We start from the raw sequence: 12,590 nt of genomic DNA on the forward strand, positions 1-12,590 counted from the left end.
CTATGCAGGTGAGGATTTCTTCAGTTCAAAATCAAGAGGGACTACATGTTTTTATGAAATGTAGTGGGGTAAAAAGTATGATATTATGCTTTGGAATGTAGTGAAGTAAAAGTTAGTTTCCAAAAAAAAAAATACTCATAAGTACAAATATTTTTAAAATGTACTTAATAAAGTACAGTCCACCACTGCTAAATATTGCAAATAAAAATAAGAAAAATGTTTAAGCTCGTTCCAGATCATGCATGCTCCAGTTGTTTCTGTTAAAGGACCCAAATAGAATATATATCGGCTGTTTCTCAATCTTTCCTCGCCGACACTCTACTCTGACACACCACTGCAAATGATTCTTTCAATTTTGGTTGAACTTAGCTACATCTATGAAACTAATCCTTCAAGTGTGTCAATTTAATAATTTCATTCCCCTTATGTTTGTTTCATTTTGATTTTATTATCATAAAAATAAAATTCAATATTCAAAATCAAATGTGCCGTGAAAATTACCCCGCAGCACCAGAAAACATCCCACTAGTAAGACTGATCCTGTCAAAGCAGGTCTTACAAGCTCAATCATCAGCATGAGATCTCTGATATATAACCGATTTAAGGAAGCCTATCTGTCCATCTATTTTCAGGCCTTGTGGTGCAGTCTGAATGATGTGGTCAGTTTGCAGAAAACCTGGAGTGATGAAGCCTGTGATATGTTTAAGGAACTCGTGGAACATAAACTTATCACCGTTATGGCAAAACGTAACTTAACACCTACAGACATAAACACTAGGGGTGTAACGGTTCAAATTACAAAAGGTTTGGTTTTTATTTTTTAGGTTTGTGGTTTCGGTATGGTTTGGTATGTGCTATGTTTAGGGAAAAAGGACTACTGTCAAATAAAAATAAAGAAAATATGAAACTACAAGCAATAGCACAAAATAAATACAATGGAGCAAAGATAAAAATAAAATAGTTAGTCCACTACATATGCACATACACTGATACATGTTGTCTTTCTTGACTGTTTACAATATTTTTGTGAATTTTTCCATACAGACACATAACTTGAAATAGAACAGAATATTTGGGCACCGTCTGAGACGCGGCTTTCCGTGTGTGCGCTTCGGATGATTGCACACACAAATCTTCCTACAACGTACACAAGTTCTTTCACGTCTACTTGCTCTTGAATGTTTAAATTGGCAAGGCTTAAATGAGTTAAGTTTAAACACAGATAGCAATGTGTGCTGTTCAGGTCTCACCTGCACTCACGCACTATCAACACCTGGGTGATCACGGGATAAATGACTGGTCATATTAGAGCATACGGCACTCCTATTGAACTAAGTTTGGGGGAAGATAGAATGTGTATCCATCTACAGAAACCTACATTATCCTTACTCTCTGTCTGTTTTATGCGTTATTTTCAACAAACCATATTATAGATGCATCTGCGTCGTCAGATTTGAGAAACCACGGTGCACGTGGGTTGAGAACTTTTATTTTATCATATATATATATATAAACAGAGAACCGTTACACCCTTTATAAACACACACAGACATCTGATGTGCATCAATGCTTTTAAGCAAGTTTAATGTTTGCATTTCTGTAGTTTATTTAAAGTTTCCATTATGAAATTGAAGGTAATGTGGTACACTGTACATTTTTGCTTGTCACTCACGTTTATTCAGAGTCCAACACTAGACCTGTGCCAGTGTGTTTATATGAGATTGGGGACGTTTTTCCAGGAACCAGTATTGAGGACATACTGGTCAGAAATGGCCATGCTGTTTCCAGTAAACAGTAAGTAGTAAAAAGACCAAAGAAACATCTGGACCATCTTTTTTTCTGTTTTTTGTTCTTTCTGTCCCCTTTTATTTTTTCCCCCTCTTGCTCGCTCATTCAAGCAAAGCTGTAAAATGCATTCCTTTCTATGTTCATTTTCTCCTGCTTTATCAGGATCCAGGTTAAAGACACCCAGGCCTTGGAGACGACTGTTTGGGACCCTCCATTTGAAGAGGAAGTCCGGTCTGTTGTGCCGACTCCCCCTCCTGCTTTAGAAGAGCTGAAGCCCAGCCTGAGTCTGCCTACCTGTCTCAAAGACATCAGAGTTCGTGTGACGCACGTCACCTCCCCTGGAAACATCTTTGTGCAGCTGCTGCAGTTTGACAGCCAGCTGAAGAGGTGCCTGATTTCCTCAGTCCATATTCTATAGTCATCAGATGCATTTGAAGTTGTAATGCTGCCATTTTGCTCACAATGTTTGCAGAATCCACGACACGCTAAAGAGTCTCTTCTCTAAGTCTGAGATGCAGGAGATGCACTGGGAAGCAGAGATGTTCTGTGCTGCTAATAACACTGGGGTTTGGGAAAGAGGAAAAGTGTGCAGTGTGTGCACTAGTGGTGTTGCAGAGGTATTCGTTCACACACTTATTGAATAAAAGGGAAAGAGTTGGAATCTGCTGTTTAATTGGACTTGTGTGTGTTTATAGGTTTTGCGTTGTGACTTTGGTAATAAAGTGAATCTCCATGTGAACAATCTCAGACCCCTCTGTGCGGATCTGATTGGATCTTTCTTACTGGAGTGTAACCTCAGTGGTATAAGGTAAATTATCTTTTTCCCACAGTAGTGCATACACAGTTGCATTCATAAGTTTAGTTGCACCATGTAGAAACATTAATTCAGGGATTAAAGTTCTCCGTCGCTACGACGGATTTCCGTTAATTGCAGCGAGTCTATGATGGATTTCCGTCAATTGCAGGGTTCCCGTCTGTCCTTATGTTCCTTAATGTCCTAAATTCACTTTTCATAATTTAAGGCCGTAAATAGGCTTTCATTTCTCAAATAGTGTGATAAATGTCTTAATTTTAGTTTGAATAGGTCTTAAATTAAGGAAAGACGAGGTGTATTCACCCTGCTGAGGGGGATGTGATAAAGCCTGGATTGGAGCGAAAGCACGTTCCTCTCTCCACTCTAAGCATTCTGTAATCACTTCGCTTATGGTCCAGTCCGGGTTTTCAATTCCCACTCACGGAAAAACTGCTCCGTGTTCACTCAATTAATCTTTTTGGATAAGTGCATGTCAGGCTACAGCTGGTTTGCTGCGGTCCGAATCCGAGCACGATTGTTCCCAGCGCCCCCCACAGCTTTGGTCTGGTTTCACACTCAACTTGATTCTATCCAACCCTGGTGCGTTTGCGTTCATACGCATGATAGAAAACAGAACACGGGTCAATATTAGCCGTTTCTCAATACCAAGTACGCAAACTTCGGACTTGCCAAGTTCGACTCGGGAGAACAATTCCCGAGGACGCGAGTCCGGTTATTCTGCAAACGGAACAGTGTGTTCTTGATCGCGTCACTCAGCACGCTCTGGCTGCTCCGGTTATCTTTTTGTATATGGGTTAGTTTAGAATATATAACATTACACAACCCTGTCTCTTTTTGTTAAATGTCAGTTTTAATGATCAATAATATCCAGTATAAAAGTATAAGTAGCCTAATAGGTAGGCTATAAGAAGCTATACAATGAGAAATAAATCAAACAATTCAGTCAAACATTAGTCAGCTCTCTAATAGGCTACAAAGTTAAAGTTAAAATATGCAAACAGGCAATATTAAAGCGGTTTAAAACATCTCCCCTTAAAACGCTATTGGTCTCGACTATTTAAATAAAGTTAAAGGAATATGACTTGGCCTGAAAAAAATGTCTGTCAGAAGAATTTTTTTCACTTTAATCCCTGTTAATTGCTGATAAAAAAATGATATGCTGAGTAAATTGTACCTATTTTCTCTTCAGGGAATCATGGAAGTATCATGTTTAGCTTCTAAAGGGCAGTATTAAATGGAAAAATAAGATATTTAAACAAAATAAGAGCCGGGGTTTATTAATGTTTTTTAATGCGTTTTGTTGCACCTTTTGTAATGGTGGTTTGAGTCCCTCAATTATCCTTAGTGAGAAAAGATGTATCTCAAAACCATACAATCACTGTTGGAGGGTTCAAATATGCAGAACATGCTGGAAAACCAATTAATGTGCAGGAGGATTTTTCTTAAGAACAGTGGGCAGTTAACTGCTCGGGACGGACAAGGGTCTCTATCACAAAACAAAAAAACTTTTCATGGATCATTTGGCATATGTTAGAGTTTTTTTATTATGTTTTTTTGTTTTTTTAATTCAGCCATTTATGTCTTATGTAGGACTAAACGTATTTCTCTTCCTCTAACTCTCAGGCCAGCTGGTGGTCGCGCTACGTGGACAGCCACAGCGTGTGACTTTATCTCTCTCTACTTGACCGGTGCCATGGCTGTAATGGACATAAAGGTTAGAATGAATGTAAAGAAATGAAAAAACTTCATCAACCATTGAAGTTAACTCTATTACAGCCAGTTCCTGTTTCTGATTCTGTGTGTGTAATTTGCCTCTCAGGAGCCAACCGCCAGGCCAGTGCTTGTGTCTCTGTTCTGTTCGAACCGGGCCGGTCAAAACGTCAATTTTGCTGATTTTCTCATTAGTGAAGGGCTTGCACTAAAGGAGAGAAAGTAAGAAAAATGTCACTGCAGGAAAGTAGTAATTCAGACAAACATTGTCAAGCCCTGCATATACTGAAGTAAACTGTTCCCAGGACTGCTTCCACATTTGAGACGGTCTTTTCAGGGGAGTGTGTGTTGAGCGAGGAGGTTCCTGGGCCACAGAGAAAAGTGAGTCCATCTCAGACTCCGCCCACATCCACCCCTCGCTTTAACTCACCACCAGAGAGAGTGCAGACACGCTCTTACCCCCCTCCAGAGCTGCCTCCCTGCGGAAACACGCTCATGAGCATCTCGGCCGTATCTGAACAAGGTGTCATTTACGCAATGACACACCAAGCAGGTGTGTGCAGTTTTTATTGGTAGCTAAAACAAATAAAACTTTTCAGCATCTCTCTCAGCCTTAAACATTTTGTGTAAATTACTTCTGTTATGATTGGTTAACCTGATATTTTTTTATGAGATTGCCACTGGCTACAATATAAATGTACATGTTATGAATTAAAACTGTGCATGTAATGCCTTTTTACCTGCATGTTCTGTGATGAGTAGCCTATCAAATCTTTTGTTGTGTTGCCGTAATAAAAATTAGACTGTGCTCCGGTTTCACTCACTGAGTTAGGGGTGCAAAATATGCACAGGGAAAGCAAGGGTTGGCTTCATGCGACAGAAAAATGTCAACAAAAACAAATATCTGACTTTTTCAAACAGTCCTCATCGCTGTTGAACAATTTGTAGGGCTTTATAACTTTTAATGTTTGTTCCTTTAATAAACAAATTCTCAGCTTTCAAATTCTGCCAATTTTCCCCCCGAAATACAAGATATGGTTTTTGTGCTCTTTAATGCGGCGTGACAGATCACTGTAGTGCTTCAGTTTAAGCGGCATGTGAACCGATCATCTCTTCTTCTTTACTACTAGTTATAGGATGAAATAAGCATGAATGAAGATCAGAAGGTATGTTAAAAGAAATAGTACAACCTCTGAAATGTATTGTCTTATGTAATCGCTTAATCTGTGTTACAAATGGGGAAAGACCTCAATAAAACCATTTTTAAACTGTCACATACCATTACATTTGCCTCAGAAGAGCCATTCAATGTCCATAAACTTGTTAGTCAGCTAGAAAAAAAGAACTCTAGAGGAGCATTTTGCTAAATGAATTCAATATATTACATAACCATTCAAATTTTACTTAACCTGTTGTCTACATGATGAGAAGGAAAAGAAGCTAAAAATAAAATCCAACACTGGCTATATGATTGCATGTGTAGAGCTTCCATTCACCAAATTTACCTCTCAGATATTAATAATGAAGAAAAATGGACTGGATGTGTGCAAGATGTATGACATTTATAAGATGCATTGAGGCAGTGGCCAAACTATTTTTTAGGCATTGAACTACATTCAATGGCTAAGTGATGTGGCACCCAATTATGGGTGTGTTCACACTTTTTGTTCGGTTCGTTTGGTCTGCAGTAAACGTTTACATGTCTTTGGTCCATATTGCGTTTATATTTAATTAGAACCACACCAGAGTTCGTTTGCAAACGGACCGAGACCCATCTTTTCAGCAGTCTCGGTTCGTTTGTTTGGTGCGCCCCAGGGTTCAGATGGCAGCGTTCACACTTATTCAAATTTACAGCACTAACAGAGCAATCGCACTAGGGTTCGTTTTAATTGAAACAAACATGGCGTGTGTGAACACACCCTATGAAATAATTCCCAAGTTGAAAAAGATGACCATAGTCATATGTTGAACGTGCAAGGAACATTTGTTTCTTGTGATATGTCCTCTCCCAGTACTCATTTTCTTTTCTGCTGTGTTTAGTGAATGAGTTTGATCGCTTGCGGGAGCGGCTGCAACAGCACATTAAAACTCTGCCGAGACAGAAGAACTACAACTGGAAAGGAGTTTTGGGCTGTGCTGTCATGGGAACCGACATGTTCTGGTATAGAGGTCAGGTGCAGGAGGTAATTGGAGGACACGTGAAGGTCAGTGTGCTGTCATTGCATTACTTCATTGTGAAAGTGAATTTATTTAAAAATCCCAAATCCTCTGATCAAATATAATTGGCTTAACACTTTGGGTTGTATTGTTTTGTTACCAGTTTGTGATGTAATTGTTACAGGTCAGATATGTGGATCAGGGACTTGTGGAGAGCATCCCGGTTTGTCACGTGTACCCAGTGGTTCTCTGTGAGGATGTGCCGCAGCTCTGTGTGCCTTGTCAGATAAATGGAGTCATACCGGTACGTGTGTGTGGTAATTTGAATTTGATCACTTGGAATGTAAACTGGGCAATGTTATCATCCTCGTAGCGGTGCATCCTTTAAACCAGGGATTTCCCCCCAAAAAAACCTCTTTGACCTAAAAATATTTACCTCAGGTACCATCTGATTTCCTAAATAAGTATTTCAAAAATTAAACACATTTACGGTTCTTGGCAGTTAATGGTCACATGACAGGCAGGTCGACATACACTTTTATTTAAAAATGATTTTTTTTTTATTGTAGTTTTTAATCAACTCATGAACCCACAGGGGTTCACAAACCCCAAGAAACCCTGTTTTAACCTTGTAGCTGCGAGATTTCTACAATTATTTTGTGTATGATCATATTTCATCCCAATAACCATTATAAATAAAATGCACTACAAAACGTAATTTTGCATACAGAAAATGAAGCCTATTTTAAGCCATTTAAAGTGGTTTTGCAATCTGACATTATTTTAATGAATATTCTCACAATGCAAAAATACATAAATCCTATAAACAGGATGTATTTTATGTATTACACAAATATTTCGTTTTAATGGTCTTGTGAAATAAGACCAAGACCTTTCTTTCTGAGATTGAATTTACATAAATTAATGAACTAATGAAAGGATCAAAGTAATTCTTTGAATGTGATTTTAAATAGTCTGGTTTTCAGCAAATCATCAGGCTTTAACTGTTACAGATCGGGAAGGGATGGCAGTGGGATGCTGTGGTGCTTATGAAGGAGTTGCTACTTGGACGTTCAGTTAATGTCTACATTATGGTAAAGTAAATTTACATGTACTTATTTACATCTACACCACTTCATGTATCAGCAGAACTCACTTATAGGTCAAATCATCATGTTGACAAGCAGTCAGCTCTCTCCCAGTAAACCTGTTGTTTTGCAGGAACACCCAGAGGATCCATGTAACTGTGTTACGGTAGAGATAATGGTGGATGGCATGGCACTTAGCAAGATAATGGTGCACCACCAATATGCCACTTTTGACCCTGCCAACAGCAGCCATGAGGTCTGATCAGTGGAGATTAGAGGGAGGGGGTTTGTTTTTCTTGTGTGAGGTGTAGATATTGACTGTTTCTTTCTAGGATTATGTGGTTAAGCCTCCTGTCCTTGATTTGGATGACTGGGACCTAAACACAGAGGTAGAAGTTTCATTTCTGTTGACGTTGTACAATTCCTAAATTTCTGGTAAAATAAATTTCATAGCAATCACTTAGTTTGCTTACTAAAATTTCAGAGCTGGTTTAGTAGCAGGGTGTTGTGTTTTTAGGGATTGGAGGAGCCCCAGCCTGTTTTAGGGGTCTATAAAGAACTCCAGATTCCTAAAGAAAGAAAACATTTCCCCGCCAAGGTCAAGCATATCCGCACCCCTAATGAGGTATGTGAGCTGATGGGTCTGTGTTCAAACCATCCGTCACATGTTTATATCTGGCCTCATTCATCAGACATTCATGTAGAAAAAAAACACTGTATGAATTTATCTTCTAAAAGAGTTGTCTGTTGTCCCGCACAGCTTCCATAGAGGGTGCTTTCTGTTGGTCACCGTGGCAAATCTGTGACCAACTTGAACCTGTTGTGAAATTAGCATGGGAAAATCTTAGACCCTCACATGAAATTCCAAATCAAATAGATTGCTATTGAGCTGCAGTACAGCTGTAAAAACGACTGCTCATTTACAGTCACTTACTGTACATTGCTTTCATTGAATCGGATGTGTGCTTGCAGGTGTTCCTGTGTGTTTTGGAAAAGACTCTGAGAAAACTGGAGCAGGGAGAGAGTTTGGAGGAAGCTCTCAAGCATGTGAATGAGAGTGTTGAAAACCTGAGCCTGCTGACAGACTTCCCCATTGGTACTTATGTTTGATCACCTTGAAATGAACCTTAACCAATTGACAAATACTTCAGTGGTACTGTGTGTGTTTGCATACATGCCTTTTGTATAAGTTTATTTGAGAAGCTGAAATCTGAGACCATATGTTTTTCATTCCTCACCTGTGGCCCGTAGAATAGGCTCCAGCAGAAAACAAGCGATTTGTTGAATGTTTTTCATTGTGTGTTTGTGTGCAGAGTGTCCCTGTCTGGCCGAATACAGTGATGGTAAATATTATCGTGCAAAGCTAATGGGCTTTTCTGAAGTCACTCCCTCTGTTAAGCTCCTTGTGAGACATGTGGATTTTGGCTCGGATGACATTTTACCAGTAAACAAGTAAGACTGTAGATTATACAACTATTGGCATTGCAATACTTTGTGCAGGCCATTTTTGTAATTGCATTAAGGCCTCGTTCTTGTAGAAATCTAAAAAATATTTTGAATTTGGCTAATTCACTTTTAATTAAATCAGTAGTTCTCAACCTTTTTGTCCAAGACCGTGTTCAAAGGATCCCCCAAATATTACTAGTACTTCTGCTGTAATGGAAAAATCTCATCTTCAAACTTTTTTATACAGAAACTTGGAGTGGATATACATTGAAATAAAAATAATTACTAAAGTTACATTTTGTATATATTGGAATAAAAGTAATTATTAAAGTTACATTTCGTAATAACAGAAGTTTAAACAACTGAATGTCCTTCAGGATTTACTCTTTTTATTACCAATGAAATTACATGACTTTTCTAGGTGTTCATTATTACAGGGATTTTTTTAATGATTTATTGCTTACAAATAGCAATTTCTACTCTATACAATTGCAATTACAAATGCCCATGGCTTTTTCCAGTTCTAGAAGTTCTTTTATAGGTTTTTCACAATTTTAGTAAGGTTGAGAACCACTGCATTAAAATAACTAATTTATTACAACCCTATTCAAAATCAAAAAACATATACATGCGTGTTGTCACTGCAGATTGCGGCAGCTCCCTGCATCCCTCCATCATTATCCCTGTGCAGCTGTTTACGTCAAGTTAGCAGGCTTCAAACCAGCAAACGTGAGCTTGGAGATGGAGCGGATACCTTATCGGCCTGAGTGGACCATGAAAGCCATGCTGGAGATGATCGACCTGTTGAACGGAGAGCTCACTGCGGTGGTCACTGTACGCCTTATTCATAGTTGCAGAAATGTGTCCCCTTTTACACTTGGCATAACATGCATTTTTGGTGACTGGATCATAATCGAAACGCTCTTGACCACATTTAAATGTTGGAGTTCACATTCAATGAAGGTGTAAATGAAAAGCTAAAGTTGAATTTAACTTGTGACATTTTAATGCAACTGTGAATTCTCATACTAATCAGACAACCAAAGGTGTAAAAGGGGACAGAATTTTCACATAGCATTTAGGCTCTGTTTAAACATGGTATTAAGAATTGTTCTGGTCAATTGGAAAGCAGTTGTATGAATGTGTGTAAATCTATCCAAATGTGCAATTCAGGCAACGGAACCACAGCTGACAGTGTTGCTGTATAATGCAGATGGAACACTTGTCCACACACGTCTGGTGGAGAAAGGCCTCGCTGATTATGAATAAAGGTAAGTGTGAGATTAAATGAATCAAATGGAGAGAAGAAAAAAAAACTTTCTCTAAACATTTGTGTCTGTCATGTTTTATTTTTAGTTTCAGTAGGTTGTGGCAGTGACGCTGAGGATCGTCCGAAGGCAAAACTTATTATGTTGGTGTAGTCATTTCATTTTATGTTAAAAGAATTAGGGGGTTTATGCTAATTTTATTTGTGCAGTTGTTAATATATTTGGCCAGTTTTATGTTTGTGCAGCTATGCTTAATTTTGTTTAATATTTTTATTCAAATTTAAGGCTGCTTCAAAGTAGCAGAAAGATTTTGTTTATGTTTAAGATCTCCATGTTCTAGCAGAGCTGAATAAAAACTCTTGACTTTTGCCGGCTCACAAGTCTTGTGATTTATTAGCTCACAAGTGTTTGTACTAAATCATAACTGACATTTTTTGCAAATTTTGTAAATCCTTGCACATCATTTATGGTCAACAAAGGGCTGAATTGACCTATTGATGCAGTTTTATCTTCAGACCACTACCTGAAGCATCCTGAAGAAATTTTCACTTTACATTCTCTTAAATCATTGTCCTTTAAAGGTACACTGCAACTTTTTCTTCAAAATTATCAAGACTTGAAATGAATACATCAATCCTTCCGAAATGTGTTTTTGTCTTAACCTGATTCACTATGAATCGGGGTATGCCATCCCTAGCGGGATGGTTTTTGTGGGAAATTGTTTACATGCGACGCATATATGGTGTGGGAGTACGAGTAGCCTAGTTTAGTTGTCACAATGAGCGAAAAAGGTTGACATGGAGCAGCTAAATCTCAAACCTCTGGGGAGTCACCCATTTTATAAAAACGGTGAACAGAGAAGAGTCGGCTGGCAAAAAGAACATGACAGCTCTTAATAAAATTTTGAAAAAGTGGCTTGGCTTTTCGGAGATGGCAGAAACTGAGGGATTTGAAATTTTGTAAAAGTGAAGTGACGTTTTTATCACTCAACAGGGGAGTAAGGTATTTTATTGAACGGATATATTGCCATATGTAGATTTCAAACAACATACAGTCTATTAATGGGTATAGTTACTGTTATGTGTTCAGCTAGTCGCCTTGAGATCTAAACTGGTTATATCTCTTAAGCCTATTAATGAATGTTTTATGAGCAGTATGACAGCCATATTCACGCAGAGCCAAAGCACAACCAAAACAATGTTCTTCTGCAAAATGCATATTTTTTTTTAATCGCTAGAGTGCCAAAAGATACATAGTGACCCTTAAATTATCTTAAAGATGGTTATGAACCAAATATGTCCATATTCTTTCTGAGGAATTGCGTAGAATGATGCTAGTCTAGTAAAAGGTACTAGTAGAGTTAACTAATTTCTTTATCCTCTTGGCCATAGGGAATTATTTAAAATTGATTTATTATAGAATTATCTAATTTTAATTTACAGCTGTGGCCAAAAGTATTAGCAGTGACAATTTGTTTCGCAAAGTTTCTGCTTCAGTTAATGTGTTGATTCCCATTGTTTCTGGGTTTTTGTGCAGAGTGATCAGATGCATTTTAAAGACTGGTAAAAAGCTTTATTGGTTTGTTTTTGTTTTTATTTTGACTAAAACCCAATTTCTTTGGGCATGACACAAAATGACCAGCTAACATTTCACTAATCATGTTATCAGCACATGGGAAAGTGTGAACAAGTACGAGTCGGGTAAAATCATCATTCTAATCGGATCATAAGAGCAGACTAATTGCTGTAAAAGGAGGGATGAAGTGCTTCCGGTCATTGTGTTCTTGTATTAGTAATAGTTACCTCCAAAGAAAGAGGTGCAGCCATCATTGCTTTGCATCAAAATGGCCTTGCGCACCTGAAATAACCTTTTACTGGATCAAGAACTTCAAGGAGAAAAGTTCAACTGCGGTAAAGAAGGATTCAGGACATCCCAGGAGTGTCCGCAAGGAAAATGACAGAATCATGTCACCACCAGTGCAGAACTTGCTTTTTATTGGCAGCAGGTGGGTGTGAGTGCAACTGCACGCACAATGAGGCAAAGTCTTTCAGACATGACCTGTTGTAAAGAAGGGCAGTAAAGAAGCCACTTCTCTCCAAGAAAAATATCAATGACAGACTAAAATTCTACAGGAAGTACAAGGATTAGACCGCACGTACAAATATATTTTTTACTGATGCAGCCCTCTTTCAACTGTGGGACATCTGGAAAATTGTCCTGAGAAGGTAAAAGCTACCATGATTCCTGTCATGCCAACAGTGAAGCATCCTGAGACCATCCATGCGTGGTGGTGCTTTTCATCCAAGGGAATTTGGTTCT

The 12,590-nt window shown here is 38.4% G+C and overlaps 1 protein-coding gene across 8 annotated transcripts in view; it reads left to right on the forward strand.

Moving 5' to 3' along the window:
* Positions 1 to 10,639, forward strand: part of rnf17 (ring finger protein 17) — a 65,099-nt gene extending 54,460 nt beyond the window's left edge. For all 8 annotated transcript variants that reach the window (XM_077216952.1, XM_077216957.1, XM_077216953.1 and 5 more), the window contains 19 exons: positions 633 to 747; positions 1,683 to 1,794; positions 1,951 to 2,175; positions 2,261 to 2,405; positions 2,484 to 2,596; positions 4,226 to 4,316; positions 4,422 to 4,534; positions 4,618 to 4,865; positions 6,353 to 6,516; positions 6,654 to 6,773; positions 7,483 to 7,563; positions 7,691 to 7,813; positions 7,890 to 7,946; positions 8,075 to 8,182; positions 8,530 to 8,653; positions 8,871 to 9,009; positions 9,651 to 9,837; positions 10,177 to 10,274; positions 10,360 to 10,639. In XM_077216952.1, coding sequence (XP_077073067.1) covers positions 633 to 747; positions 1,683 to 1,794; positions 1,951 to 2,175; positions 2,261 to 2,405; positions 2,484 to 2,596; positions 4,226 to 4,316; positions 4,422 to 4,534; positions 4,618 to 4,865; positions 6,353 to 6,516; positions 6,654 to 6,773; positions 7,483 to 7,563; positions 7,691 to 7,813; positions 7,890 to 7,946; positions 8,075 to 8,182; positions 8,530 to 8,653; positions 8,871 to 9,009; positions 9,651 to 9,837; positions 10,177 to 10,272 — 2,361 coding nt within the window. In that variant the 3' untranslated portion in view covers positions 10,273 to 10,274; positions 10,360 to 10,639. The remainder of the gene's footprint in view (positions 1 to 632; positions 748 to 1,682; positions 1,795 to 1,950; positions 2,176 to 2,260; positions 2,406 to 2,483; positions 2,597 to 4,225; positions 4,317 to 4,421; positions 4,535 to 4,617; positions 4,866 to 6,352; positions 6,517 to 6,653; positions 6,774 to 7,482; positions 7,564 to 7,690; positions 7,814 to 7,889; positions 7,947 to 8,074; positions 8,183 to 8,529; positions 8,654 to 8,870; positions 9,010 to 9,650; positions 9,838 to 10,176; positions 10,275 to 10,359) is intronic.
* The last annotated feature ends 1,951 nt before the right edge of the window (positions 10,640 to 12,590 follow it).

Source organism: Siphateles boraxobius, unplaced genomic scaffold (genome assembly GCF_051911475.1).
Source record: "Siphateles boraxobius isolate OS27281-9 unplaced genomic scaffold, OSU_SipBor_1 7, whole genome shotgun sequence".
NCBI classification, from domain to species: domain Eukaryota; kingdom Metazoa; phylum Chordata; class Actinopteri; order Cypriniformes; family Leuciscidae; genus Siphateles; species Siphateles boraxobius.